The sequence below is a fragment of the Rhinolophus hipposideros genome (assembly GCF_964194185.1).
Source record: "Rhinolophus hipposideros genome assembly, chromosome: 12".
Lineage (NCBI taxonomy): Eukaryota > Metazoa > Chordata > Mammalia > Chiroptera > Rhinolophidae > Rhinolophus > Rhinolophus hipposideros.
This window is the reverse complement of record NC_138058.1, coordinates 9,867,439-9,893,936: the sequence shown is the minus strand read 5'-3', so window position 1 is coordinate 9,893,936 and position 26,498 is coordinate 9,867,439. Positions and strand designations below refer to the sequence as shown.

General features: G+C 49.0%; 2 protein-coding genes across 5 annotated transcripts in view; both read left to right on the top strand.

Moving 5' to 3' along the window:
- NPAS2 (neuronal PAS domain protein 2) overlaps positions 1-13,901 on the top strand; it is a 149,082-nt gene extending 135,181 nt beyond the window's left edge. For all 4 annotated transcript variants that reach the window (XM_081069231.1, XM_081069232.1, XM_081069234.1 and 1 more), the window contains exons 16-21: positions 873-1,019; positions 6,049-6,246; positions 7,643-7,833; positions 8,392-8,484; positions 10,581-10,746; positions 12,539-13,901. In XM_081069231.1, coding sequence (XP_080925357.1) covers positions 873-1,019; positions 6,049-6,246; positions 7,643-7,833; positions 8,392-8,484; positions 10,581-10,746; positions 12,539-12,709 — 966 coding nt within the window. In that variant the 3' untranslated portion in view covers positions 12,710-13,901. The remainder of the gene's footprint in view (positions 1-872; positions 1,020-6,048; positions 6,247-7,642; positions 7,834-8,391; positions 8,485-10,580; positions 10,747-12,538) is intronic.
- A 431-nt stretch (positions 13,902-14,332) lies between these two features.
- On the top strand, positions 14,333-25,979 carry RPL31 (ribosomal protein L31). Its single transcript, XM_081069230.1, has 7 exons — positions 14,333-14,695; positions 16,563-16,648; positions 19,131-20,388; positions 20,733-20,839; positions 24,033-24,158; positions 25,483-25,595; positions 25,910-25,979. The coding sequence occupies exons 4-7, from the start codon at positions 20,733-20,735 to the stop codon at positions 25,939-25,941; spliced, it is 378 nt and encodes a 125-aa protein (XP_080925356.1). The 5' UTR covers positions 14,333-14,695; positions 16,563-16,648; positions 19,131-20,388; the 3' UTR covers positions 25,942-25,979.
- The last annotated feature ends 519 nt before the right edge of the window (positions 25,980-26,498 follow it).

Genomic DNA, 26,498 nt, shown 5'->3' with positions numbered 1-26,498 from the left:
TGTGATATAGACTCTTCTAGTGTAGGCATTTTAAAACTCACCTCCTATCCCGTGGTCCACCCCCTCCATCGGTTTCCTGCAAGGAACCGTGTGCTGGGGTAGATAGGTGGTGACAGGGGTCACCTGCAAGGTTTTCCTGAGGCCGATCTCCACCCCAGAAAGGGATTCAGAAGTGAAAGGAAGGGGAGAAAGTGCTCTCGGCAAAGCAGCTTTCTATGTCCGTCCTACAAGGTCACCTCTGCCGGTGTTCCCCTCGGGGTAAAGGTTAGGCCCTTGTATTGTCCTTCTCCTTAGTTCACTTTTGCACAGATTTTCGAGAAGTGCGTCGCCACAAGTGAGCCTGGGGGAGAGGAGGGAGGGTGACAAGGCCTCTGTGGCCCCAGGAAGGCCGGTTTGGAGAGCAGGACTCCTGTGAAACACACCATCAAATTCAAGGTCATTCGGGAATTGTTGCAGAAGAGCCCTGCTGTCCAGGATCAGATTTAAGATAATGATAGGACCCAAAATTGCCCATGAAGCTGTCACATGCAAATTATCATGACCTAGATGAGAGGGGGGAAAGGAAAGGGGGGGTCTCTGATACCCAGCTTTTGACAGTCATCTCCAAAACCATTAGTAAATTTGTCCCGCAGGTTCTGGTGGTCCTGAGAAAAGCTCACAGGGGGACCCCTGGGACACCCAGCCGTAATCCATAGCCCCTGCTCACTGCTGAACTCCCAGCCGGCTGTGGGTCACTCATTAGGACACTTGGAAAGAGTGGAGAAGGGATGGGAAGGAAAGTGGGCTGTGCCCCTCAGAACAGCAGCAGCGTCTTGTCTGCGAGGCGGAAATAACTCTGTCATCTGGTTACGTTTTCTGATTCCACCTGGAAGTTCCCGGCACAGTTCAGCGTGTTCCAGACCATCAAAGACCAGCTGGAGCAGCGGACGCGCATCCTGCAGGCCAATATCCGGTGGCAGCAGGAAGAGCTCCACAAGATCCAGGAGCAGCTCTGCCTGGTCCAGGACTCCAGTGTCCAGGTGATGCTCCGGCCTGGGCCCGTGGTCCAGCGTGGTCTGTCCTCCCCACTCCGTGGGGTGTCCTTACCCACCCTCTCAGGGCAGGCAGGACTGCATGAGTCCTGCTTACTTACTCGGCGTATTGAAACCACTACAGAAGGAGCACGAGGAATGAATGCCACCTCCTCTGTCCCCAACTCTGGGCCAAACGTGAAATTTGCCTGACACGTGAAATGTGCATGACACCTCTTCATTCTCCCCTCTCTGCGTCAGGCACGTGTTTGCTGCCCCAATGCATGTTCATCCATGGGTCTGTTGGTGAATTGCCCCGCACGGCTGCCAGCCTGCATCCTTCCGGGTTAGAAGCGCCAGCCCTCCTATAGTCCCCGTGTGACGTCGCTTTCCCAGCGCCCAGCCCAGGCTGCTCTGCTTCCTCTTATCCAAAGCATGAATGGAGGGAGATAATGGGAAGTGATGACATCTACACCCTGATGGGGACAGTAGGGGGAGCTGGGGACTGGGGATCTGTATGCTGGCACCTCCGGGCCACCCCATGCCAACGGAGGCAGTCTGCGTGCTCTGACAGCAGCAGCTTTTAACTACGACCCCCAGTTGTCACTTTTTTACATCCTTTTGAGAGTTTCGTCTTCGAGGAAAATCTTTATATTGGATCTCTTTCAAGGATAAGTTATTTTTACCGAGTGTCACTTATGTCAGGCCAGGGCTGTTTTTCTTCCAAAGTGCATCTTTGGACCCAGCCTTTAATTGTAAAGGTAATTGTAGCTAATTTCGGAGTCTGCCCTGACAGCTGTGAGCCTTTGCACCCCCATAGGAGAGACACAAAGATGCAGAAGAGACCCCTTGGGAAACACCTGCAGCACGTCCCTGCCCCTCTCCCCGACTGTCCACACAGACACTCCACCGGCCACACAGCTCCTGAAGGGCAATGACACCCCGATAGGCAGGCCCTGTGCGGGCACGGCGTCCTAAGGCATGCACGCTGGGATAAGCGCACAATGATGCAGAGTTACTAGGCAGAGGGGGACACCTAGGTAGCCGTCCTGTGTCCTGGGCTCCCCTGAAGTGCTGGCTCCTGCAAGAGGCCAGAGGTGAGCAAGGACTCACCCCTACCCCCACTGTCACCCCAGCCTGTGTGTGCCTGGCTCTGCTGAGAAAGCCATGGCCACCCCCAGAGCCCTGCTGCTCCCTCCCACCCCCACCTCTTCAGGGACACCCCCGAAACTGACAAAGGAAAAGACTGCACTGTTTACATGAGAAGAAATGCAATCATTGAGGTGTCAAAATCGCTTTTCACTTATTCTTTCCCAGATGTATTCTTTTCTCACTGACCCAGAGTCCAACCCCTAGGATTTGCCTGACTCCGATTATTTCAATGGGATTTTTATACTAACAGGAAGGGGGAAACTGAGTCAGAAACTGCTAACTAAAAGGAAGGTAGGCACATGAACATCCTCCTCAGAGCCCAGACTTTTCTGTTTCCTGCCTATTTAACATGAAGGCTGAATTCTAAAATAACAGGCGACACAAGGAACTAACTGTAAGGAACACGTGGAAATCAAGCCTTTAGACTCTGTCTCCAGTGCGTCCCTTCCCTGTTTTTATTCCTGTAACCTTATCTTTGCAGTGGAATTTTCCAGAGAACATGGAAATCCACAGATAGTCAAACCAGAGAACATTTCCTCTAGTAGTCTGCCTTCTTGCATTTTTGCAAGTTTAAAGTTTTAAAGAAATACGTTCCAAAATGCTTAATCAAACTTATTTTTTTTTTAAAAAAAAAGCTATATGATTTAATCATAAAGAAAAACAAGTAAAAATTACTCCACTCCTCCCCCCTAAAAGTGGGGGGGTGTAGATTAAATAAGAATGGCAAAACATTGATAAACCCCCAGTGATGATATGGGGATTTCCTTACAGAGTATCTCTATTTTGGGTACTTCTGAAATGTTCCATAGTAATTAGTATTTGTAGAAGTAAGCAGATAAGAACAATGACAAACCACATGTGAGCCTAGGATTGGTTCATGCTTGAAAAATTAGCAGTCTGTTTTTTCTCTGCTAACTTTTTCCACTTGAATTAGGGAATTGTTTTTCTCATGCTTTCTATAAAATTGACCGCAGAGCCTTTTGAAGAAGTTATCCTCTGAAGCCATAAAATTCTGCTTTGTTGTTGATAAAACAGGCCTGGCTGTGCACAGCCGCAAACCAGGATTACCCTCAACACAGTCCTGGATCCAAGCTCACGGGGCTTTCCTACTCATTGGCTCAGATCTTTCACTGAGACTGTGTGTGCCTGTGATGCTTGCTAAGTATGATCTAAAAGAAAAGAAAAAAGATTGGGTTGTGAGGGAGAGGTGCTGGCACCTAGATGGAGTCACCAACAATGCTACCTGGATGGAGCTGTTCTGGGGAAAGGCTCTGTCACCTCCTGCAGTCGGGGGATGGCGGCCTCGCTTTCTTTTTGAGAGTATGCACGCCCTCTCCTGGCTACTCAGAGAAATGTCTGGAAGGACACCCGTGGCAATGGCAAATGTATTCCTTGATTGGACCTCCTTCCCTTCCTCCTTCCCTCCCTCTCTCCCTCCCTTCCTTTCTTCCTACCTTCCTTCTTTCCCTTCTTCCTTCCACTCGTGTATCATCCATTCATCCATCCTTCCTTCCTTCCATCCGTCTACCTCCCCATCCATTCAGCCCCCATCTATCTTTCCAGCCAGCCAGCCAGCAAACACCCATTATGTGTCAGGCACTATGGGGAAACAGAGATTAAACAGGATAGGGTTTCTAGCCTCAGAGACCATACGTCAATCGGACAGAGTAGCAGACCAAGTGATCCGTTGACATAGCACAAGCAGAAGCAGTTTCCCTTCTTTTTTTGAGTAAAAGCTTCATTTATTTGTTTATTCATGCATTTATTTATTCCATTCATTCACTTCTCCGATATTTTTTTATATGCCCAGAGAGACAAAGGAGCAAAATTCTCCTTTTTCATTTTAAATATTGTTATTATCTAACATTTATTGTGTCTCAGCATAATTCTCATTTAGTCCTGTATGAGGTGTGTGCTGTTAGTGTTACTGTTTTATTAATGAGGAAACTAAGGCTTTGAAAAGTTATGAAAATCACCCAAGGTCATATCGCTAGTACGTGGGGGGGGTTGCAGTTTGAACTAAGGTATGTCTGATTTAAGCTAGATAATACTGCCTGTCCTAAGTAAAGATTCTTTGAACTATAATCAGAAGGTGAATTGTATTGTACCAGAAAAAATATAGTCACTGGGTGTGAGTAATGGGTTTTTGCGGAAGTGCTGAAGTATAGGTTCCCCTATAAACAAGCCATATTATAACGGGGAACTGGGATTGCACGAAGCACTAGTCCTCAGCCTGGATCTGTAGTGAATGGGTACTGAATCTGAGACGAGGACACCCAGAAATTTCTTCTTAACTTGTAAAGGGATGAGGCGCCCTCATTCCAAGCTGCAGGCACCTGTGCTGGGGCTGGGAACGTGACAGGAAAGTAGGTAAGGATGGCACTAGATACAGAAGATGGCTGACCCCTCCTCTGAACCACACACTTGAACTTCCTGACCTTTAAGCGCTCCGCCAAGCGTCTGCCGGGTGTGGTTCCACATCCTTTTTCTCAAAAACCGCTCCACAAGTGTAGGCTTGTGGGTTCTGTGCTGGGGGTGAGGCTGTACTCACTGACTGCAGGAATAGAGGTTCAAACTCCAGAGGCCAGGAAGAAGAGAGTCTTCCCCCGCAGAACACAAAACTAGAGGCCTAAAAGGAAGTGGGGTGCTTGGTCAAGAACCAGCACAGAGGTAATATCAGCTGACGTTTTTACTCCATGTGCTGCCTCAGCGAACTCCAGGTAGCTTTTGTAAAAGAGCCAGACATAGGTCTTAAGTTTAAATTAATACTCAAACCATTAAAGCTGTTTTTTCTTAAGCCTTTAGAGTCAGCTTACAGATAATTATTTTATTCACAAATCTACAAATTTGGCCTAAAAGGACCAATGCTTTTATTTGTTTTGGTTTGTGTGCAGTTAGTTTATAAATTTAACAAATTGTAAATAACCAAAATTATCAACCAAAGCCATTAATTTACAAATTTGGTATATTTAAATCTCCGAAACACATGTCACATACCTAACAAGGCAGACATAAACCTGAGAAGTCAAATCTTTGTTAGCGCTTACGCAATTCTTTGTCATCAAATACTCCAAACTTATAAATGAGGTAGATCGATGTTATCACAAAATTTCGACACTCTTTATTAACTTGATCAAATCCTCCCACACCTTTCATATTGAAATCACCCGGCTAATGGATCACACACAGCCTCTTCGTTGTGATACATCTTAGATGACATGGTCCATAGAGAGTATCATGATGATAAAGCTTATCCTTAAACATGATTTTAAAGCACATGGATTTGATGTTATGTCATTTGCCTTCCTGGGGCAGCAGTCACCTACCTAATGGGAGCAGATTTGCCTTCCCAGTTGGGAGCACTGAGTTGAAGGTATCCATCCACAATCTGGGTACAGACCCTGGTCACTGGTCAGAGATTCAAGGCCGGGCACAGGGCCTGGTCCTTCTGCCAGGACAATGGAACCCACGCTACTGGTGAGCCAACTCTCTGCCCCCATTATTGCATCATTCATTCCATTGACAAGATGTTTCTCCCTTCTAATAAGAAACTGATAAGGCAGCCCAGACTCTATGCGAGTACAAATCATCAATAGACCCTCTGGGTCTAACTGTCTTGACACTATTAGACCCCCGTCACTAGACAGTGGAACCTTCCAGAGACAGGCCCAGTGTCTCTCTGGCCCACTGCTCCGTCTCTGGGGTGTGGTGCTATGCTCGTGATATCACAGACCCTCAGTGTCTCCATGTTGAGCGAATGAGTGCTTCCCATGCAGGTCAGAGAGCGCGGGAAAGCGGACCTCTTCCCGTGGACAGACAAAACAAGTGCAGGCCTGTGGAGGCCCCTGTGACCCCAAGCTTAAAGGCATTCCTGTTGTGCTTCCAGATGTTTCTGCAGCAGCCAGCCGTCTCCCTGAGCTTCAGCAGTGCCCAGCGGCCTGACACTCAGCAGCAGCTCCCGCAGAAGTCGGCCCAGGAATCCCAGTCGCCGCTCACCGCCAGCCCTCAGCTTTCGGGGCAGATCGCCTCTGTCCAGGTCACAAACCAGCACCTGCTCAGAGAATCGAGTGTGATATCAACCCAGGTAAACTTCCCCACACATGTGTCCTCAGTCTCATCATCTACTCTCGGTCTTAGCCAGGATCAGTGGGAGAACAAAGGTTATCCACTCCCGTCCGTTGTCCCTTTCCCCAGGGCCACCATGCCCCTCCCAGTGCCCCAGATTCTCTGCAAAGCCCTCAGAGCCATTACCACTTACTAAAAGCCACCAGTGACCTTGCATCTGATGAGGTCTGCAGTCAATAACTGGCACTCGAATAGAATAAGAGGTCCTGAGCCCCTGCTTCTGAAAGGTCACGGGATAAGCCCCTCCCTCTGCCTCGTGTTCGCACACATATTCAAGGACCCCGTAAACCTCCGCTGAGCTCCTGCTGCTCACCAGCCCCCAGGGGAACAGAGAGGAAGAAGAGCTGACCTTGACCTCAGGGTGTTTCTAGTCTAGTGGGGGCTCTAGAAACTTAAACAGATAATGGACAATAAAATGTGGAGAAGTACATGTATAAGAGAGTTTAGTCCATCTTCACCCAGATTTAAGGGTTCACCCTTTAAAATACAGCCTTTTGGTTCTGACAGTCAGAAGAAAACTGAATGGCTGAGAATAGCCAAGAAAATTTTGGAAAAGAAAAAACTGAGGCAGGATTGACACTATTTGATATTGAAAGAGTCTGAGAATTAAAACACTGTGGTGCCATCGTATGAATGGACAGTCAATGAAACAGAATAGAAAATCCAAAAGCAAACCAAGCCCTTCCCTTCATTCATTTGTTATTTCACTCAATAAATACTTATTGAGCACTCACTGCATGCCAGGCACTAAGCTTTAGGCACCAAGGGATAGCAATGAACACAAAAGAAAAGAAAAAAAGGATCTCTGGTGCCAGTGGGGAGAGAGATACAAATAAGTGAAAACCGCAGTGTGAAAAACGGCAATTCAAGGATGCTGGTGAAGGTGGGTGATGGGTTGGAGTTTTAACCAGGTGGCCAGAGAAGGCCTCACTGAGAAGATAATACTTGAGCAAAGGCCTGAGGGAATGAAGGAGTGGGGTATATTGCTATCGGGGAAGAACATTACATATAGAGGAATCAGCCAGTGCAAAGGCCCTGGGGCAGGAGGACGCCTGGGATCCTCACATCTAGAGTGGAATTTGTGAAATAGAAAGTTGTTTGGTTCAACGCACATCTGTGTCTTGCTTGCTGGGCACCTGACACTGCCCTAGGCACCAAGATTCAAAAATCCTTGAGGTGTTTACAATCCTAGGGAAAGATAGCCGTAAGATCAAAAGAATTCAGTATGTAGTCAGTAGATCTTAAGTTAGACAAAAAACCAAGGAGGGTAGAACAAGGTTCTAGGGAGGATTCCCAGAGAGATGACACTGGAGGTGAGTCTGCCTTTTACCTTTCTCGTTAAAATGATGCAACAGGGTCCCAAGCCAATGAGAAGCTCCCAGATGATACAGGGAAGTGGCCACTCAGTGGGCAGCTTGATGCCCCAGTTCAGCAGCCCTGCAGCTGTGCTCCCCCCAACTCTGAGCCTGACCACACCAGCTTCCACCTCCCAGGACGCTAGCCAGTGCCAGCCTAGCCCGGACTTCAGCCACGATCGGCAACTCAGGTATGGAGACTGTCCTTGTTTAAAAGGTAACTGAGGCGTCGCTTTAAACCAGGGGTGTCCAAACTTTTTTCAACAGTTTTCACCAAAGGCCACATGCGGTAAAATACACAAACAGCCGGGCCACTCACTCGAGGTGAAGTACGTATTGCCTCACCTGGTTTATTTAAGTAACCTAAATATATTTTTGGAATTTGCTGCGAGCCAATTAACAATGGATTGCGGGCTGCAGTTGGCCCCTGCGCCGCAGTTTGGACCCCCCTGCGTTAGACGATGCGTTTCTGCTCTCCTTCCTGCTGTGGAAGGAGGCAGAGTTCAGACAGTGAGATTCCAGGCCCTTCGAAGCTGATCTCAGCTGACACAGAGGCAACAGAGCGCTGGGGTCTTGATGGCCAGAGGAAGTGACCAGTTGCATTCATCGTCCTCCGAGAACAGAGCAGGCGAAGTGGGGATTCCGTCAGACTTTGGAAAGGGACCCAGCAGCTGGGCAGGTGCTGCCATTGGCCAGCGGGTCTGCAGTTTGGGGCTGAGTTTCCCACTTTTCTCTTCCTCCCCTCAAAGGCTGTTGCTGAGTCAGCCTATCCAGCCCATGATGCCTGGGTCCTGTGACGCGAGGCAGCCCTCAGAGGTCAGCAGGACTGGACAACAAGTCAAGTAGGTGGCCCAGGGGGAGGGAGGAGGCTGAGAGCCGCACTGGGTGGTCTCAGGCTGCGTGGACCAGCAGCTAGCCCTGTGAGTGTCCACTGAAGGCAGGGTCCTCCTTTGAAGGACTCCGCCCTTAGCTTTTCTTCTGCTGTTTCCCATGGGAGCAGATAACACTTTGTGTCAACATCCCATGAATAGAACAGAACCTGAATGGAACTATTATACGCCCAATTTGGCATCATTTTCAACGTCTTTACAGGTCTGAAACCCTTCGCCCTTGGTTGTATACCAGGGAAATGTAGCCCACGGCTCCTGCTGACCAGCAGTTGCTGGCAAATTCCACAGGCACACTTTGCCTGCTCTGTGGTTCTAGAACTGTGCAACGGCACTGTGAAACCCTGCAAATGGGGGCCCCCTGGTCCTCCCAGACATGCAGCCCTTTCTCTCTCTCTCCTTTCCCCACCTCAGGAGAAACCCTAAAACCAGAAGCAGCTTTGCTCAGCTGTTTAATTCTAGAGAAAAGTTGTCTTGGAGGGAGACATAGGGGCAAATGCTTGAAAAGCCAGTGGAAAACAGTTCCTAGCCCTTTGAAATGAAGCAGAAATAGAGCTATCTCACAAACGTCTTTTTTTGTGTAAACATGGGTTTAATTTTTGTCAGAAGTTTACCAGGACAGTGCCAGCTAATTAGGCCTGGTGTGCCCTCATGCCGGCCTTACAGCCACCCCGTGAGACCATCCCCTGAAGTCCTTCGTTCTCCTTCAGCTACTAAGAATAGTAACAGCAGATGGTTCCGAGCATTGCTGAGGGTCAAAGGCCTTGTGCCTCTGTCATTTCATTCTGTGCTGATAGAAACCCTGTGACGGGCGTGGGATTGTGCACTGCGGGAAGCTGCCTGTGAATTCCCCAGCGGCGCTCTCTGTCAGGCAGGGGGTTGGATTTGGTTTTGGATTTGGGCTGTTCTTCCTAAGTGACCCACATGAGTGGAAACAGTGAATCTTGTTACATCACTTTCCTGAGATGCTTAAAATGCAGTGAACTAGATAAAAATGGAAACTCTTTCTTCTTGAAACTCTAACAGCCATTTTCAGTCAACCCAATAATTTATATCCTCCCCATCTTCCCCCTCGCCCTCTTCCAGACATGACCTAACGCTCCATCTTCTAGGGTGTGTCTGGGTCTGCCTCCCACATACACAGAGGCCTCCCAGGGGACGTTTAAAGCCCACACTGCCTGTTACAAGTGACCCCATATAGAGAAATTACATTTCTAAAACTATAATGCAAAATGGGCTTCTCTCCAGTGTTTTTAAGCGTCTATTCTTAGTCTGTGCTCCTGCAGACCTTTTCCTAAATGGCCTCTTTTCGCCCCTTGTTAACAGCTCATTATCATCAACACCTCTTCTTTTATTTTTAATTTTGTATTGTGGTAGAACACATAGTCATATATCATGTAACATTTACCATCGTAACCATTTTTAAGTGTGTGGTTCAGTGGCATTGAGGATATTCACATCGTCGTGCAACCATCACCACCATCCAGCTCACGAACTTTTTCATCTTCCCAAACTGAAGCTCTGTCCCCATTGCACATAACTCCCCATATCTCCTCCCCCGGACCCTGGCAGCCACCACTCTACCACCACTTTTTCATCTTCACCAACACTTGTTTTTTGTTTGTTTGTTTCCTAATCGCCATCGTAATGGATGTGGAGGTGTCTCTCATTGTGCTCTTGCTTTTCATTTCTCTAATGACTAGTAATGTTGAGCATCTGTTAATGTGATTATTGGCCATCTGTATCTTTTCTTTAGAGAAATGTCCATCCAAGCCCTTTGCCCATTTTTTAATTGGGTTGTTTGTTGTTGTTGTTGAGTTGTAGGAGTTCTTTCCATGTTCTGGACGTCAATCCCTCATTAGATACATGATTTGCAGGTATTTTTCTTGGGTGACCTTTTTGCTTCATGGATGGTATCCTTTGATGGACAAACATTTTTCATTTTGAAAAGATCCACTTTATCTATTTTTCCCATGTTGCCCATGCTGTTGGTGTCAAACCAACACCTCTTCCTTAAAGGTCTGTTTTCTCCTTCCGTTGTGAAACCACAGGTATGCACAAAGCCAGGCCGTGTTTACGAATGCAGACGTGCACAGCACCAGCAGCGGCGCCCCAACCCCTGTCCTGCTGATGGGGCAGGCCGTGCTGCACCCCAGCTTCCCCAGCTCCCAGCCAGCACCCCTGCAGCCGGCACAGGCCCAGCAGCACTTCCTGCAGGTGGGTGTAGGGCAATTATGGGGGACTTGGGGGAAAAAGGGGCCCAGATCCAAGGCCCCAGCCCAGGGCCCAGGGGCCCAGCCCCCAGCCCAGGGACCCAGCCCCCAGCCCGGGCACCCAGCCCCCAGCTCAAGGACCCAGCCCCCAGCCCAGGGACCCAGCCCCCAGCCCAGGGACCCAGCTCCCAGCCCAGGCCAGACAGGCCTTTCCCCCACTTCCTTTGGAGGTGGTTCTAGTCCTCAGGGCAGCAATAAACCCCTGACAGATTTGTATTTGAATCTTTATAGTTTCTAAACCTCCTACTGCTCAAAGGTTATAAGTATATATAGTGTGAGAAATTTAGCATCAGCTATTGTGCCTCAGATGGTTATGTGCTAAAAAGGTCCATTTCTAAAAAGTAATTTTTATTATGGTGTCCATAGTTTTAAAGTGAAAATCAGACACTGACAACTATGTTTCTCAGACTTGTTTATACACAAAGTCTTATACAAATATAAAATTAAATCATGTTGGGTTAAAGATTCATCCAACTTCCTTAATAAATATAATTACGTTGCACGAGATAGGGGCTTTCCAGGAAAACGTTTACATGCAGTCACTAGTTACTTAAAGCAAGTGCCAAATACACTGGCTTTCCCTTCACCCAGCCGCCCTGCTTGGGCACCTTCGAAGCCATAGGAGAGTGTGCCGTGACAGACCCTTAGAGGACAAGGAGACAGAGGTGAAAAGAGTTATCCTTGCAGGTCTAGAATCTCATTGAATTCAAAGCTGCCAAACCGTCTAGGGTAGGCTTTTCAAATCTTGCTGACCCCAGGCATGGTGGGAGGCAACTCAAGATTCAGCTCTGTGTATCTTGTCATACGAGATTTGGGCCCAGCCCCCAGCCCCCAGCCCCCAGCCCAGGGGGTGCTGCCATGACAGGGCAGGGGGAGAGTTAGGGGCCTCCCATGTATTTTCCCAGCAGTAGCAGCAACTGTGTTTGCAGACACCTGTTCCACCCAAGGCGTCGGGTTAGGAAGGCGAAGAGCTCTCCGGCCTCCTCAGGGCCCCCAGGGATGAGGGGCTGTCACAGAGAGCAGCGGAGCTCTGGGTTAATGCCAGCAGAGCTCTGTGGGTGTCTGGGAGGCCTTTGGGAAGGAGGGACTCGGGGACACTGCTGCAGAGCCGGAAGACTGGGAAATATCAGTGTGGGTAACTGAGAGGCGAAGGGATGTTGTCCTAGCAAGAGAGACAGCCTGGCAGCCTCAGAAACAGGGTGGCCTGGGTCACTTCGAGGGGGAGACTTCATGGACGGAGGTAGTGGGAGGTGAGATTGAAGGTTCCCAAGTTGGGGGTTGGCCAGCTGAAGTTTCTGACCTTCAAAGCAGGATGTTTCCTAGTAGGTGCCAGAGCTCAGCAGTAATTGGAAGTAGTCACGCAGCAGGGAACACCGGTGAAAGTATGCAGGCTGTGTGCGTGTTTGGGTCCTGCGCTGGATGTTACCTGCATGTGGTCTCAGCTTCCAACATCCGCAAATGTACAGGCTGCCCGTGGACCGTGTGCACACGTTCCCACTGGGCCAGGAGGAGCCCCTCGTGCTGGCAGGAAGCTTGGCTTCAGAATTCACCCCGTCTGACAGAGCCTAGAGTTCCATTCCCCGCCAGGCACCCTGTCCCCGAGGTCCTGCCCGAGCCCTCACCACGAGACACCCAGCCACAGAGGAGAGTCCGGGGGTTTGACCACATCCACGTTTCAGCTGAGGAGTTGTGGAATTACAGGAGCACCACTGGAGCCCGTTTCCTTTTTTTCCCAGGTACAGGCGCCAACCTCTTTGCACAGTGAGCACCAGGACTCGCTCCTTCTCTCCACCTACTCCCAGCAGCCAGGGACCCTGGGCTTTGCCCCACAACCCCAGCCCCCGCGCCCATCCCGCAGGGTCAGCAGCCTGTCGGAGTCATCAGGCCTCCAGCAGCCCCCCCGGTAGTGCCCTGGCACCTCAGGCGGGTCCCAGTCAACTTTAACCGATGGACAGACGAAGGGGGAGAGGAGTCTGAACTTAAACCCTTGGCATTTGTGCACACTGCATATATTTCGGATCTCCTGGATGGTAACCATCCCCGGACAGCAGCAGCTGGCACGTGGGAATGATCAGCAAAGCTGGCCGGGTTCTCCTTGCCTCTGCACGCCTCGGGCACACTCTACAGCCATATTGGGACGTTGTTGTTACTCAGTTGACCTTATCAGATGGCGCATCTCGTTGTATCCTCCCGAGAGCACACTGGTCACGCTAGCCAGCAGTGGCCCATCCACACATGCTAGCTGGCCTTCATTCTCTCGATCCTCTTTCCTTTGCATTCCGGAAGCACTTGGGTCAGAGATCTGTTGAAGAGAGAATAAAGAGATTATTTTTCATTATTTTTAAATGGTTGTTTTTGTTTTAATTTGCACAGCTGCACAGAGGAGATAACCTAGGCACTTTCAACTTTGAAAACTAATGAGGTCTCGTGACTTCATTTGGAGACCACAATAACAAAAACAGTCCACCAATCAGAGAGCACAGCTGGTCATTGACCAGGCTGTAGCCCCACCCCCTCCGGCAAAAACCCTAATGGAATGAGGGTCTCCACCCCACACCATGCTGGTGATTTTTCCCCCCTAAATATAACACTGGACTGTTTCTTGTTTACTTCATTGATTGCAACTACAAGGCGGACTCAAAGCGAAGCACAATCATGCAGCTGACATCCCAGAATCTTGAGAACTCCAGGGCTAAGAAGGGAGGGGTTTCACAAGCCAGACAGGCCCTGAGGTACCCCCACCTGTGCTGGGCCTGGGAGGGAGACTGCTGCATCTTCCTACACAACTTTCATGATAAACCCAGGACTGGATTTCCTTTTCATAATGCACTTTGCTTTTTTTTTTTTTTTGTATGTTTTGTTATGTTGAGATGTTTCTAAAGAAAAGATTTTATGTAATTATAAGACGAAGTGTAGTGACATGTACAGCTGTTGTAATAATGACCTATTTCTATATAAAATAAAATGGTATGGATTATGTGTAAATTATTTTGTATCGGAGACACCAGTTCCTTTCCCAAATATCAAAGTATAAAAGTTTTTCTTGTGTTTTTCTGTGAGTGGACATTTTGTAATAAACAGATTTGTACAATTTCCTCTATGCATGCATTCATCTTTTCATCAGTAAACATTAATTTCTTTATAAATTTCAAGATGTTTCTAAAGGCAATGAAATGTGTGGAAGTGGTACAAGAAAGCAGTAAATAAGCCAGCTGGTGGCGATTCGTTTTCTGAGTTCCAACATATACATCAGCTCATCAGGTTCCTGATCTTTCAAAGGTTGCACCAGAAAAAAAAAAAAAATGGTTGGTTCACAGAAATGACAGCAAAACAGACAAACAAAAGCAGAACAAGTCCCTGGAAGCGTGTCAACCTTATAGGTAATCTGTGGAGATAACCAAGGCATTCTCCACCAGAGCATTCATAGCCCATAATTCAACTCACCTGGGCTGAGTTCCATGGGCTGTGACTGCCAGCACTTGGACGTCAGTGATGCACTTGGGTTTTGTGTGTCTGGGTGTGAGATGTGCACACGTGTCATGGTGACGGGGGCAGATAGAGCAGCGGCATGTAGGAGGCTTCTGCCGACTACAGACATGCCCCTTTCACATGAGGCTTCATCACACTGACATGAGGGTGCCCTGGCACACTGATTGAGAACCACAGAGATGGCGGTGCCCAGCACAGCCCTGTCCATAACCACTGGCCCAAGAGAACTGAGGTCCTTTCCTTGTTCCATTGCCGTAATTCTGTGCTTCTACCTGCTTTCCTGTGAAGGATGGCTCGCTCGTCTCGGCTCTGTGACCAGCATCTTTGGATGGCCTAAGAAACTGCCATATAAATACATCAAAAAGGAGTTATTTGTCACACAGTTGCTGTATTCCTGGAAAAAGGTAAGTCTAAATATTTCTCATGAGTTAGGATCATTTACTGTTTAAAGGAACCAGAAATGAACCCTCTTTTTAAAACAAAAACGTCTGTATGAAATTGGATTAACTATTTTGTAATTTAACTGTTTTGTAAATTTGAAGGTTTGTAGGTCTGATTTTTCTGTAAAAGAATTTTTATGTTAATGGGCTGTCACAATCCTTCTAAGTAGAACACAGTGTTCAGCTCATTTATCTTCCTAGGATTTTCTAGCTGGAAGGCATTAGAAGCGGGTGGAGTAAGCCGTGCTACTTATTTAATTTAACATTGCTTAAATCTTACTCAGGTTCAGAATCTGGATAAACTCAGAAAACTCTTATTGTGTAATAAATATTTCTTTAAATCTACAAAACATCAGGGGGAGTTTAATCCCTAAGCTTTTGATTCATTGAATTTTGCTCTTTAAAAGACTGTTTTGCAACCCTGTCCAGTGTCCAGAAAAAGCATGACCTTTCTATTTGGAAAACTATAAAGTCTTGGCTCATGAGAAGTGACTGAAATGTGAACTCTGGAATACACCACGTTTTTTAATATCTTGAAACTCACTCAACTGAAATATAGTATCTTCTGACTGTAATGGCAACTACATAAAGTTCATTAAATTAATTTACAATTTTGTTTATACAGGCAACATGGTGAACTGGTCAACTATTAGATCATTCTAAGCTACGACATTTGGCATCCTTGCCTAAATTATCTGGTGAAATTTGAGTGTTTGCTACAAAATTGCTTTGATTGATTTATGTCTTCACTTTATGTGAAGCCTGAAGGTTATAAAAACAGCCACTAATAACCCAGAGAAAGAATTAATCTGGTTCTGCAGAGAAATGCCATATGTAGTTCTATGGACAGACACATACAAACTACATACTATACATACATGTAATACAAACAGTACCAGACTTCTATATGCATAATGTGGTTGATTAAATAGCTGAAATATATAGTCTTCTGGTAACTAGAAGAGTTTTATTTTTCTGGGGGGATAAAAAAGTTCATTAGAAACAAAGAAGAATCTCCTTTAGGATTTTTGCCTAACCAACCGATGTCCAGTTACAGGGGAAACAGGGTAACACTTCCTCACATTCACTAAATTGATACATGCCTTAAAATGTACACTCAGATGTTGGGTTACCACTTTATACTCACTGGAAAGGTCCTGAATTTAATTCAGTGTGTGACTCAGTTGCCTTTGAAAACATTTGCCCTCCCCAACAGCACCATTTTTTTCAGTGAAGCCACAAGCAAAACACCTACACAAACTGAAGAGCTTTATCCTCCATGCTGGTAAATTCATTTTCATCATATCTTGTACATGGAAAGATATAGTCACCACTAAGAGTAATTCATTTAATGTCCAATGCATTCAATATTGTATATGTATCAGCATTTTTTTAACCATTAAGTAGTCAACATTTCCCTTATCCATCACATGCTACTTACACAACAAATGAGTCACTACTTAGGAATTTACAAAAATAAATTTTCCCAATTATGAAATAAGTAGATTACCAATATAAACACTTGTAAGGATGTAATTACAATCTCAAGTCTGACAGAAGATCCCTTAAAAGTTCTAAAACATCTCAAAAGCAGACAGAACCCAGAAAATATAGTGATAACAGAAATGAGTCACTCATTTCAATATTTATTGAAAAAAAAATGAGTTTTGCCATCAAAACTGGTGGCAAAGATGTGAATACGGTACCACGCACTTCATTTTGTTTTGTATTTTAATCCATGCTCATTCTTACATCTTCTCAGTGTGCCAGTTTTATACACCATGCTTAGGGTTTCAGTAACTCACCAAATAAAAATTTTACACCTCCCTAGGTTTAAGGATCTTACCACACCCACCCTCGTCCAGAAAAGGCTGCGATTTCTGCCGGCAGACGTGGAAGGTCCAGAGTTGGTGACTTGTGAGTTTGGCATGGGGACCACGGACTCGGTTATACATAGTCTGTGAGCTAACCTTTGATCTGCTGGCATCAGACTCCTCCTTCACATTCCCAGAATTATATGGAAATTTGAGTCAGCTGACACCAGATGTCTGATTTATTGTGGTGACACTTTATCATCCCTATGTGTAGTGCCCAGGAGGCACCATCAGGTGCTTAGTTCCACTCTAGGTGCTGGGAGCCAGTTAGAAAGGGTAGGGTCATATCTGCAAGGAGGGGCATAGGGAGGGAGTCAGGATCAGAAAGTAATCCCAGTGGGCCATCATTATGGCACCAAAAGGCTTGAGGCAGGTTTCAGGTGCCTTGGCCCAAGGAAGAGGAGAACAGGCAGGGGGAGGGGAGGAGGAGAGCAATGGAGCATGCCTTCAAAATGCCGGGGAGAAATGCTTTCCAGCCTAGAATTCCATACCAGTCAAAATAAATCTGAGGGTTGAATACATACCTTCAGATAGTGAGGGTCAAAAACTTTAGCTCCCATCCTCCTTAAGTGTCTTAAGAAGCCACTAAATGGTGTGCTTCTATGAAATAAGAGAGTTCATCAGGATAAGGGCTGTGTGGATCCATGGATCCAATTGGCTGGCTTAGAATCCCTAGACTGGTGACTAGGGATTCTAGTTTCTAGGCTTCTAGGAAGCTCTAGAATGATCCCTTCTGGGCACCTCCTCAGAGCTCCCATCTTCTCTCACGTCACATCTAAGCCACTTGTCCAACCTGACTGCCTACTGCTACCCCAGCCTCCCTGCCTTTTGCTCCCCTCCGTTTGTCTTCTTCCAGCATCTGTGCCCCAAGGGACAGAATAGATGGAAAGCAGCCCATCTCCATACTCACTCCTTACCCTGTCATCATCTGGCTTCTCCCCACTGCTCCACTAGTGAAACTTGTTAAAATTGCTGATAATCTCCTCTGCAGAATCTAGTGGGTACATCTGTTTTTGCCTTACTTGAACTCTGTAGCATTTAGAACCGGTTGACCACTCCGGCTTCCTTTGGACTTATGAAAATATTTTCAAATAAGTCTTTTCCTACTGTTCTAATGACACTTTACTAATTTCTTCAGCCTCCACCTCCCCATACCTCTTAAATGTAGTGAGTCTACACTAGTTTTCTCTCTCCAAGTCCTCTTGATTTTACTTCTTTATTTCTATAAAATTGGCCTGCCCCTTTGCAATCTCGCTGTAATTGCCTTAGTTCAGACCCTCCTCGTTTGTCTGTATTGTGTAGTTTCCTTCCACTAGTCTCCTTGATACCAACTTGTCCCCACTCCCAATCTATTCTTCACAGTGTAACCAAATTAATTCTAAAACAAATCTGATCATGGCACTGCCCTCCTGAAAACCTTTCAGTGATTCATTACCTGCAATATTCAAACTCTTGAATAAGGCTCACAGATTATCTCACCTCTTAGCCGAGAGCCTGGGGAGCCAGACTGCTTTAGACCTTCCCTGTACGGCACGCCCTGCCACTTCTCTGCCCAGCTACCTTCTGCCCTTCCTTCCAGACCCAGCACAAGCCTCCCTGGCCCACTTGTGGACAAAAGAATGTTCAGACCTGTAGAAAGCTTTGTAAGAATCTATTTGAGCCAAATTTGAGTACATGGCCGTTCTGCATCTTATTTTGTATTTAGAACCAAAGGAGAAAGCATAAGGAAAGTTACATGAAATCCATTAGTAGTATATTGAGGAGGCAGGAGAAAGGAGAGTGGGGAAATGCCTAGGATTGGATAAAAAGCAAAATGGGGAAACATGTACTTCCTTTACATTGGTGGGTACAGGATAGTTAACATTTGACATAGTGAATGGAAATGGCATGTGGGCAACATGATAACGAGGGTGCTTTCAGTGTCAATACCCCTGTGGCCAGTAAGTCTGCTTCTGTGGGGTCTGGAAAAGAAAATTACTTTGACATTTGAAAAGTATGTTATCCTAGATGCGTTAGAATGGTGGACAGAGCTCACTTAAGGTAAAAAAACTGACCTTTGCTAAGGAAGCTGGTAGGCCTAGGAAGTGACTACTCACCAGACCTCCCCAGTTAGGAATTACGATCCGCCATCCTGTGTGGTTGCTTTCTGTCACCGGGCTGGCCAGGCCTGCCAACTAGTCCCCTCAGCTTGACAGGTCTATCATGGTCTGCTCGCGGGTCCTGAAAGGACTCACAAAGCACAGACGGATAGAAGTCAGAATGTTTGTTGAAGAAGAGAAGCACCGGCAGAGGAGTTGCTGGAACAGACAGATTTGAGTAGATAGGTGCAGCAGGTTTCTGCGTAGCTGGGGTTTTATATTTTTCTATGCAGGACGTAGGGTGTTTGACAGCATGCAGGGGGTTGCGGTGACACTTGGCTTCCCTTGGGAACGGTTCTGTGCCCACAGCTGGGGGGCAGGGAGAGTCAGAGCCCAGCGGTCAATTTTTAAGCTCGTTTCTGTTAACTCTTTACCTGTCTCATCAAGGTCTAGCACGTCACCACTTTTTGTTCATCAGGCCAGACAGGCCCCTACAGTAGCTCCACAGTCTAGGGCAGTAACGACTCTCATTCAGGAGTCGCCCTGCTGGATGTGAGCACAGCTAGAGCGGCTGCTGTGTCTTGGTCACCTCTGGGACCGCCAGCCAGCGCCCAGCCAGCGCCCAGCCAGCGCCCACCCAGCCCCCAGCAGCGCCCAGCCAGCGCTTAGCAGCGCCCAGCAGCGCCCAGCCAGCGCCCAGCCAGCGCCCAGCAGCGCCCAGCCAGCGCCCAGCCAGCGCCCGCCAGTGCCCAGCAGCGCCCAGCAGCGCCCAGCCAGCCCCCAGCAGCGCCCAGCCAGCGCCCAGCCAGCGCCCAGCAGCGCCCAGCAGCGCCCAGCCAGCCCCCAGCAGCGCCCAGCCAGGGCCCAGCCAGCGCCCAGCAGCGCCCAGCCAGCGCCCAGCAGCGCCCAGCCAGCGCCCAGCCAGCGCCCAGCAGCGCCCAGCAGCGCCCAGGCAGCGCCCAACCAGCGCCCAGCAGCGCCCAGCCAGCGCCCAGCCAGCGCCCAGCAGCGCCCAGCCAGCGCCCAGCAGCGCCCAGCAGCGCCCACCCAGCCCCCAGCAGCGCCCAGCCAGCGCCCAGCAGCGCCCAGCCAGCGCCCAGCCAGCGCCCAGCAGCGCCCAGCAGCGCCCACCCAGCCCCCAGCAGCGCCCAGCAGCGCCCAGCCAGCGCCCAGCAGCGCCCAGCCAGCGCCCAGCAGCGCCCAGCAGCGCCCACCCAGCCCCCAGCAGCGCCCAGCAGCGCACAGGTTCAGTAAACGTTGGCCCAGTCAATGAGTGAATGGGAAATACAAAAGAACGTTTTCTCTTCGGGGCCCTGCTCTCAGCCTGCTGGGGGCTTAGGTTTTAATTTTCTCTGACTGGCTTCCTCAGTGACATGCTTTTCACTTGACACTTTTTACGAGCTTTATCTCGGAAAATAGGCGCAAGCCACCGGAGCAGAGAACGCCACACTCCAGAGCACCCTAAGAGCGCAGCCGCGGCCCGCCCAGACCCCGCCCCCGCGCCCAGACCCCGCCCCCGCGCCCAGACCCCGCCCCCACCGCGCCCCCGAGGCCTGCTCGCCTGACCTCAGGCGCGCACCACTGACGTCACAGCCTCGCCTCTCGCTCCACCTGCTTCCAGGCAACCCGGAAGTTGTGCTTGAGACGCTGCTTTCCCTCTCCCACAATACCTCGCGCTCTTTCTTTTCTACTTGGGCCCGGCAGGGTGAGTATGGCCGGCGGGTCAGCGATTTAGGAATCTGGACCCATCCTCGACCGGGATTGCATTGACGAGGACAGTGGGGGTCTCTCCTGAACTGGCCGGGGACTCTGCGTTCCGGGGCGGAAATTCGCGCTACGTTTAAAGGCTCTCGTAACCCGGGAGGGAAAGTGGCTTAGGGGAGCCCGGGGCCGCAGAAGTTTCTGGGGCGGAGGCAGCTGAGGGACGGCCGGCCTGGCTCCGCCGGGACCTGTGGCTGCGGGGACCTGGGCCGGGCCTCTGCCCCCGGAAGGGAAGAAGGACTGGGCCTGTGCCACGCTGTTCTAAGCCTCCGTGTCTCCTCGGTTTAGATGGCTCCCGCGAAGAAGGGTGGCGAGAAAAAGAAGGGCCGTTCTGCCATCAACGAGGTGGTGACCAGGGAGTACACCATCAACATTCACAAGCGCATCCACGGAGTGTGAGTGTCCCCGCGGCCTTGGGGCGGGGGCTCCCGACCGCGCGCGCGCTCGTCGCTCCGAGGTCCGTGTGACCGGTCGAAGGCCGCGGGGTCGGGCGGCGACGCGTCTCTTCTGCAAAGGCTGGGATCTGGTCCCCGGGCCGCGTTTGCGATCAGGGGCTTTAACGGGTAACGCGGGCGCGGTGACGGCTGGAGAGCGTTGGCGGGACGCGTGGTCTGCACTGAACTGCGTGGAACGTACCTGGGCGGGGGAAGGGCGCGCGGGGAGGGAGCGCGCGCGGGGAGGGAGCGCGCGCGGGGAGGGAGCGCGCGCGGGGAGGGAGCGCGCGGCCCGCAGACGCCGGGAAGCTCCGCGGTTGGTAGCGCTGCCCGCCCCGGCTGAGCGCTTACGTGGGGTCCGCGCCGTCCGCGGGCCCAGACGGGGTCCTGCCTAGTGCTGGTCGGGGTGCACGGTCGGGGTGAAGCTGCTGTGGGGACACAGAGGACGGATCGGTGGGGTTGTAGGGCGGTGTTGGTGGGGAGCGCCCGGGGGTGTGGTGGCCTCGCTGTGCTGTGCGAGGGCGTCGGGCGTGGTTCTGGGTGCTTTCCCGGGCGCGGGGTGTTCACTGCGGATCACGGAGACCGACTCTTCTCTGGAATGGTTGGAGTGTTCTGCGTGTTACGTGGCGAGATACTCTATGGGCACCGGCCCGTGCAGCACAAGTTCTTGCACTTGCCTGGGCATATGGGGACACCCCATCTCGCGAGGGACTTGGACGTGCGGCCGCGTCCACGTGGCGCCTGGCGTTTCCGCGCTGCACGCCCAGCCAGGTGGGGGCCGGCGTGCACTGGTGCCTTCTCTTATCTGGTGTCCGTGCGGTGGCGTCTGGGTCAGACAGTCAGTGCCGTCTTGGGGCTTGAATGCTGCTGGTGAGGAACCGTGCTCCCTTCCCCAGCCCTTTATTGGGGGCTCACACATACTCACTTGGGGAGCGTATTAGACCCTGTCCTACTCTTGGTGGCTTCAGCACAGAAGCAAAGACCCTGCCTTCCTAGTTATTCGGTAGCGGGAGTTAGACAGGTATTTGGATAGAAAATGGGAAAAGTGCCAAGTGGAACGTAAGTTATTGGGTGAAAAGGGATGTTTTAAAAGCCACGCAGGTAACGGACATTTGAAAAGTGGGTGTGCGCCATTGCAGGTGGGTGAGTTTTTCAGCCTGGTTGTGGTTTGTTACAAAAGCCCCACCGTCAGACCTGCAGGGGGTACTGAACCCTTTGGTCATTTCTGTCCTTACTTGATTGGCAGCAATTGACACTTCATTGTTCATTCTACGGAAATGCTGTGTTCCTTTTACTTCCAGAAATTCCAGTCTTGTGTTTTTCTTGTTGCTTTTCTAGCTGCTCCTCAGTCTTCGTTGTTGGTTCCTCCTCAGAACCCATTCTCTCGGTTGCTCTTTTCTATCTGCTTTGTAACAGCAGCTAGTCTTAGGGTCTTCAATGTCCACCTGCCACTTGACATGGCTCTAAACCAAACTCCTGGCGTCCATCTCCAACCCTAACCTTCCCAGTGGCCTTCCCTGTTTCAGTCACTGGTAAGTGAGCGTGTCTTTTGGCAGTCTGATCGATTACACTGGTACCGCCACCATTTTCTGTCACTTGAATGGTTGCAGTTAGCAGCTCCCTGCTGCTGGTTCCCTTCCCCACCCCCAAACACCTGGTCTACCCACAAACCCTGCGTTGGCTTCCCTTCTCGTTCAGACTAGAAGCCCGAGTTCTTGCTATGATTCCATATGAGCTGGCCAGTTATTTTAATCATACCAGGCATGTACCTGATCCAGGGTAGCTGTTTGGTTTTTTCCTTTCTTCCCCCTTCTGGTTTTTTCCTCACTCATACCTACGTGGCTGCCCTCGTCACTCCCATGTCTGCTTGGCCAGCCTGTTCAAACCTACAGTCCCTTCACTGGCTCTTTCCCTGGCTTGTTTTTCTCTGTCGGACTTGACATCACTTGGTGTGCTGCAGGAGTGTCATCTACGTAAGCTGAAGGACGGGATCCTGTCTGTTATACCTACCTAGTGCTGTTATTTCTAGCTCCTTTTATTTCTGGATGGTTAAATATTAAAGTGAATGATGTGAGCTTGCTTGTGTGCTAAAAATGACAAGGAGCTTGGTAAGAGGAGAGCAGAGGAGATGTAAGAAGAGACCAAGTGAGATGTGTGGTGGGTGCAGCATCAGATCTTTTGTGGGTCATGGGAAGTCACTGAAGGTTTCAGAGCAGAATTTACTCGCTGGCGTGCTCCGTTTGTTGCTTTTACTGGGTTTCATCAAGTCCGCTTCATCTAACAAGCCAGGGGCACCTGTTGTGTGCCAGGTGCTGAGCGTTGGGTTGCAGAGGTGAGTAATTGTTTGGGCCCCTTGTCTGACGTTCAGTTTTGGGGTGCTGGGACACCTCTTTAGACTTAGCTCTCAGCCCTACTTGCAATGGCCTTCACTTAACCGAAGGTCTAACCATTTCTGCCAATAGTCAAGTTTTGCTTTTTCACATTTTTTCTTTAAGTGAAAGCATGAAGTTCAGATGGATTTATGTACCCTTGTGTAAACAGCGCGTTAATAGTATCTAGTTCCAGGTCGGGACACACGGGGGGTTATGACAGTGTCTGACACAAGCCATGGGCTCCGTGGAAGTAACTTATCCACATCATACTTTGTGAGATCTGTACATTGCAGGCCCCTGCTCTGTAGGCACAGACCAAGTTAGTGGCCTTTAGAAATTAGCATTGAATGCTCTCCCAAAACACGCTGTGCCTTAAGGTGTGACATAATTATATTTTGATCTGGGGGTGCTTGCTGTATTTATACCATGTACAGTGTTGTGTCCTCTACATTCAAGCATTCTAACGGCATTGATTCTCTTTGATTCTCCTTCACAGGTAATATTAGAGCTCGGGGTGTTTTTATCAGGAGAGGGTTAAGCGATGGGTATATCAGCATTCCTTAATGATCTTATGCAGAGCCCTTATCCTAATATCAGTGAAAATGGGTTGGGCATCGTCTTCCTCCCGAGTATTAAATTAGTTGCTGGGCATTACGTGCCGGTGGGAAAAAAGGATTGATCCTGCTTTGTTCAAAGTTTGGTTTAGATTTCTCTTATGAAAATAGGACATGTATTTCATTTAATTCTGTACTGTTTTAATTCATTTATTATTTTTGACTCAGGGGTTTCAAGAAGCGTGCCCCACGGGCACTCAAAGAGATCCGGAAATTTGCCATGAAGGAGATGGGAACACCAGATGTACGCATTGACACCAGACTCAACAAAGCTGTCTGGGCCAAAGGAATAAGGTGCTCCAGTTATCTGTATTGGGAGATGAAGCTTTAAAATTGCACTGGCTCACCCAGCTTTCTGTGCAGTCTATAGAAATAGTTCGGTGACTAGCTAATGGATGTGGAAGTATAGAAGAGTGTGACAGTAATTCAAAGGGTGGGGTAGCACCTGCGGGGAAGGTCTGTGACATGCTATATGAAATGAGACCTGAATGGTGGAGCCAGCAGGCTGAGAGATGGGTGGGAGCACTACACAGAGAACAAACGGCGGAACCTGGGAACGGGCTGGTGGAGGTGGAGCCAAGTGAGCAACTTGAACAGTGAACAAGGATGGAGAGTTAGGCAGGGGACAGATACGTGGAATCTTTGTAGGTCACGGCAAAGAGTTTGGATTTATCTAGAAACCACTGGAGCACTGGTTTTCAACTGGGCAATTTTACCTACATGTTTACCTACATACCCCCAGGCATGTTTTTGATGTCAATGCTGGGGGTTGCTACAGGCCGAGGATTTCTGCCAAACATCCTACAGTGCACAAGGCAGCCCCCCACAACAGAATTACCGGCCCAAATGTCAGTAGTGCCGAGGTTGAAAACCCCTGCATTGGGTGTGGAGGAGGATGTAAGGTGCCAGAGTAGAAGTGGGACCAGCTAAGGGAAGGGGCACTGGCATGGGCTAGGGGATTCTATGAGACTGAAACGAGGCAGGTGCAGCAACATTGGGGTTGGGTGGCATGGCAGGGACCTGAGATTGAGCCCTCAGTGGGCTGGCATTTAGAGTTCTGCAATGTGTCTGATAAAGGAGCCGCCAGTGATGGCTGCTTTGACATAAGGGAAGAGGGGTCACGGGAGCCCAGGGTAGTCCCGAATTTCAGGATACTTCACGTCCTGAGACCAATAAAAGGAAATGCAGTTCACTGATGCTGCTGAGGGTTGTGTGCATAAGGTAGGGAAACTGAACATTTAATAGTCTTACGTTTAGGAGGGCCTGCAGAGTTTAGTGTTTCTCCACATTTAAATTAGCCTAGGCAAAGACTACTACCACGCCATCGGTGCAGGTGAGAAAGGGAGAAGACCTGGCGTGTTCGGCCCAGGTTTCTGCACAGGGTGAATGTCAGTGGTGGCTGCCTGTTAAGACAGGTCTCCGTCCTGAGATGACAGTGTTGAGTAAATGTCCACCTGTGGGTGCGTTTATTTTCCAGGGAACTAATATACACCTGTAATGGCTGGTGGTTAGGTTAGAGCAAATGACAGCATGTTACGGTGGGGACAGGATGTGTGGATACAGTTGGTGGCTATTTTCGTGATAGGAGGAATTGACTAGCAGCATTTGCCTATTTTAGGAATGTCCCATACCGCATCCGGGTGCGGTTGTCCAGGAAGCGTAATGAGGATGAAGATTCACCAAATAAGCTCTATACATTGGTTACCTACGTACCTGTCACCACTTTCAAAAGTAAGTTTTATTCCCTTCCACGTAGCTGTTTGGATTAGAAGCTCGTTAGTGCTTACCACCTGAATGTATCTGTCCAGCAAATGCTGTGCACCTATATGCCTGGCGTCCTCATTAGGGTATGAGTGACAGGCATGACCGCTAAGCCTTTTTTGTCATCGCATGAGGAAGTGCAGAAGGATACAAACTGGCTCCATATCTGGGTTGTAAGAAGGGCACAGCGAATACCGTTACTTGCCTAAACCCCTCAAGAAAGGTATTGGGTGTTGAAATGTGATGTGGCTATGGAAGGTGACTGGCTGTCGCTTCCTTTGCAGATCTACAGACAGTTAATGTGGATGAGAACTGACTGCTGATCATCAAATAAAGTTACAAAACTGCCTTTGAGGTTTGGTTTTCAGTTTCTAGTTGCAATGTGATCATGTTTGTGTATCTCACAGTAGTTCCCAATTATAGAATCAGTCGGGAAGCGTTTCCTAAATAAATACACCTCTAGCCCTTCTCCCCAGCCCCTGGAGTTTCTGAATACTTGGACAGCCTAAAGCAGGTTTCGAAGTGATTTTGAAGTGTAGCCTGGTTTCAGAAGGACTGTGGAGGTCGCTGGGACACTGGAAGTATATATAATGTCGGTGCTTTCACGTGTGTGCTTCATTAATTCGAAGATAAACATTTTCCAGAAACGGGCATGGAGAACTCAATTGCCATTGGCCACGTTTCATGTCAACAAATTAAAATGATACAATTAACAGCATCTTAGATTTAATGAAATGCACTTGGTGTTATTTATGTCCTTAAACTTCTGCCTATGAATGTATTGAGTATGATTGTCAAAAGGTATAGAATTGTCCCCTAAAAAATTGATTTTCGATGGGGTAACCAGAGTATGCTTCACTTGCAATACATGTA

Excerpts from the sequence above, each read along its gene's own strand:
- RPL31 (XM_081069230.1), top strand. The coding sequence starts at position 20,733 with ATGGCTCCCGCGAAGAAGGGTGGCGAGAAAAAGAAGGGCCGTTCTGCC. Across the intron at positions 20,840-24,032 it reads CACAAGCGCATCCACGGAGT|GGGTTTCAAGAAGCGTGCCC; the intron begins GTGAGTGTCCCC and ends TTTTTGACTCAG. Across the intron at positions 24,159-25,482 it reads GTCTGGGCCAAAGGAATAAG|GAATGTCCCATACCGCATCC; the intron begins GTGCTCCAGTTA and ends TGCCTATTTTAG.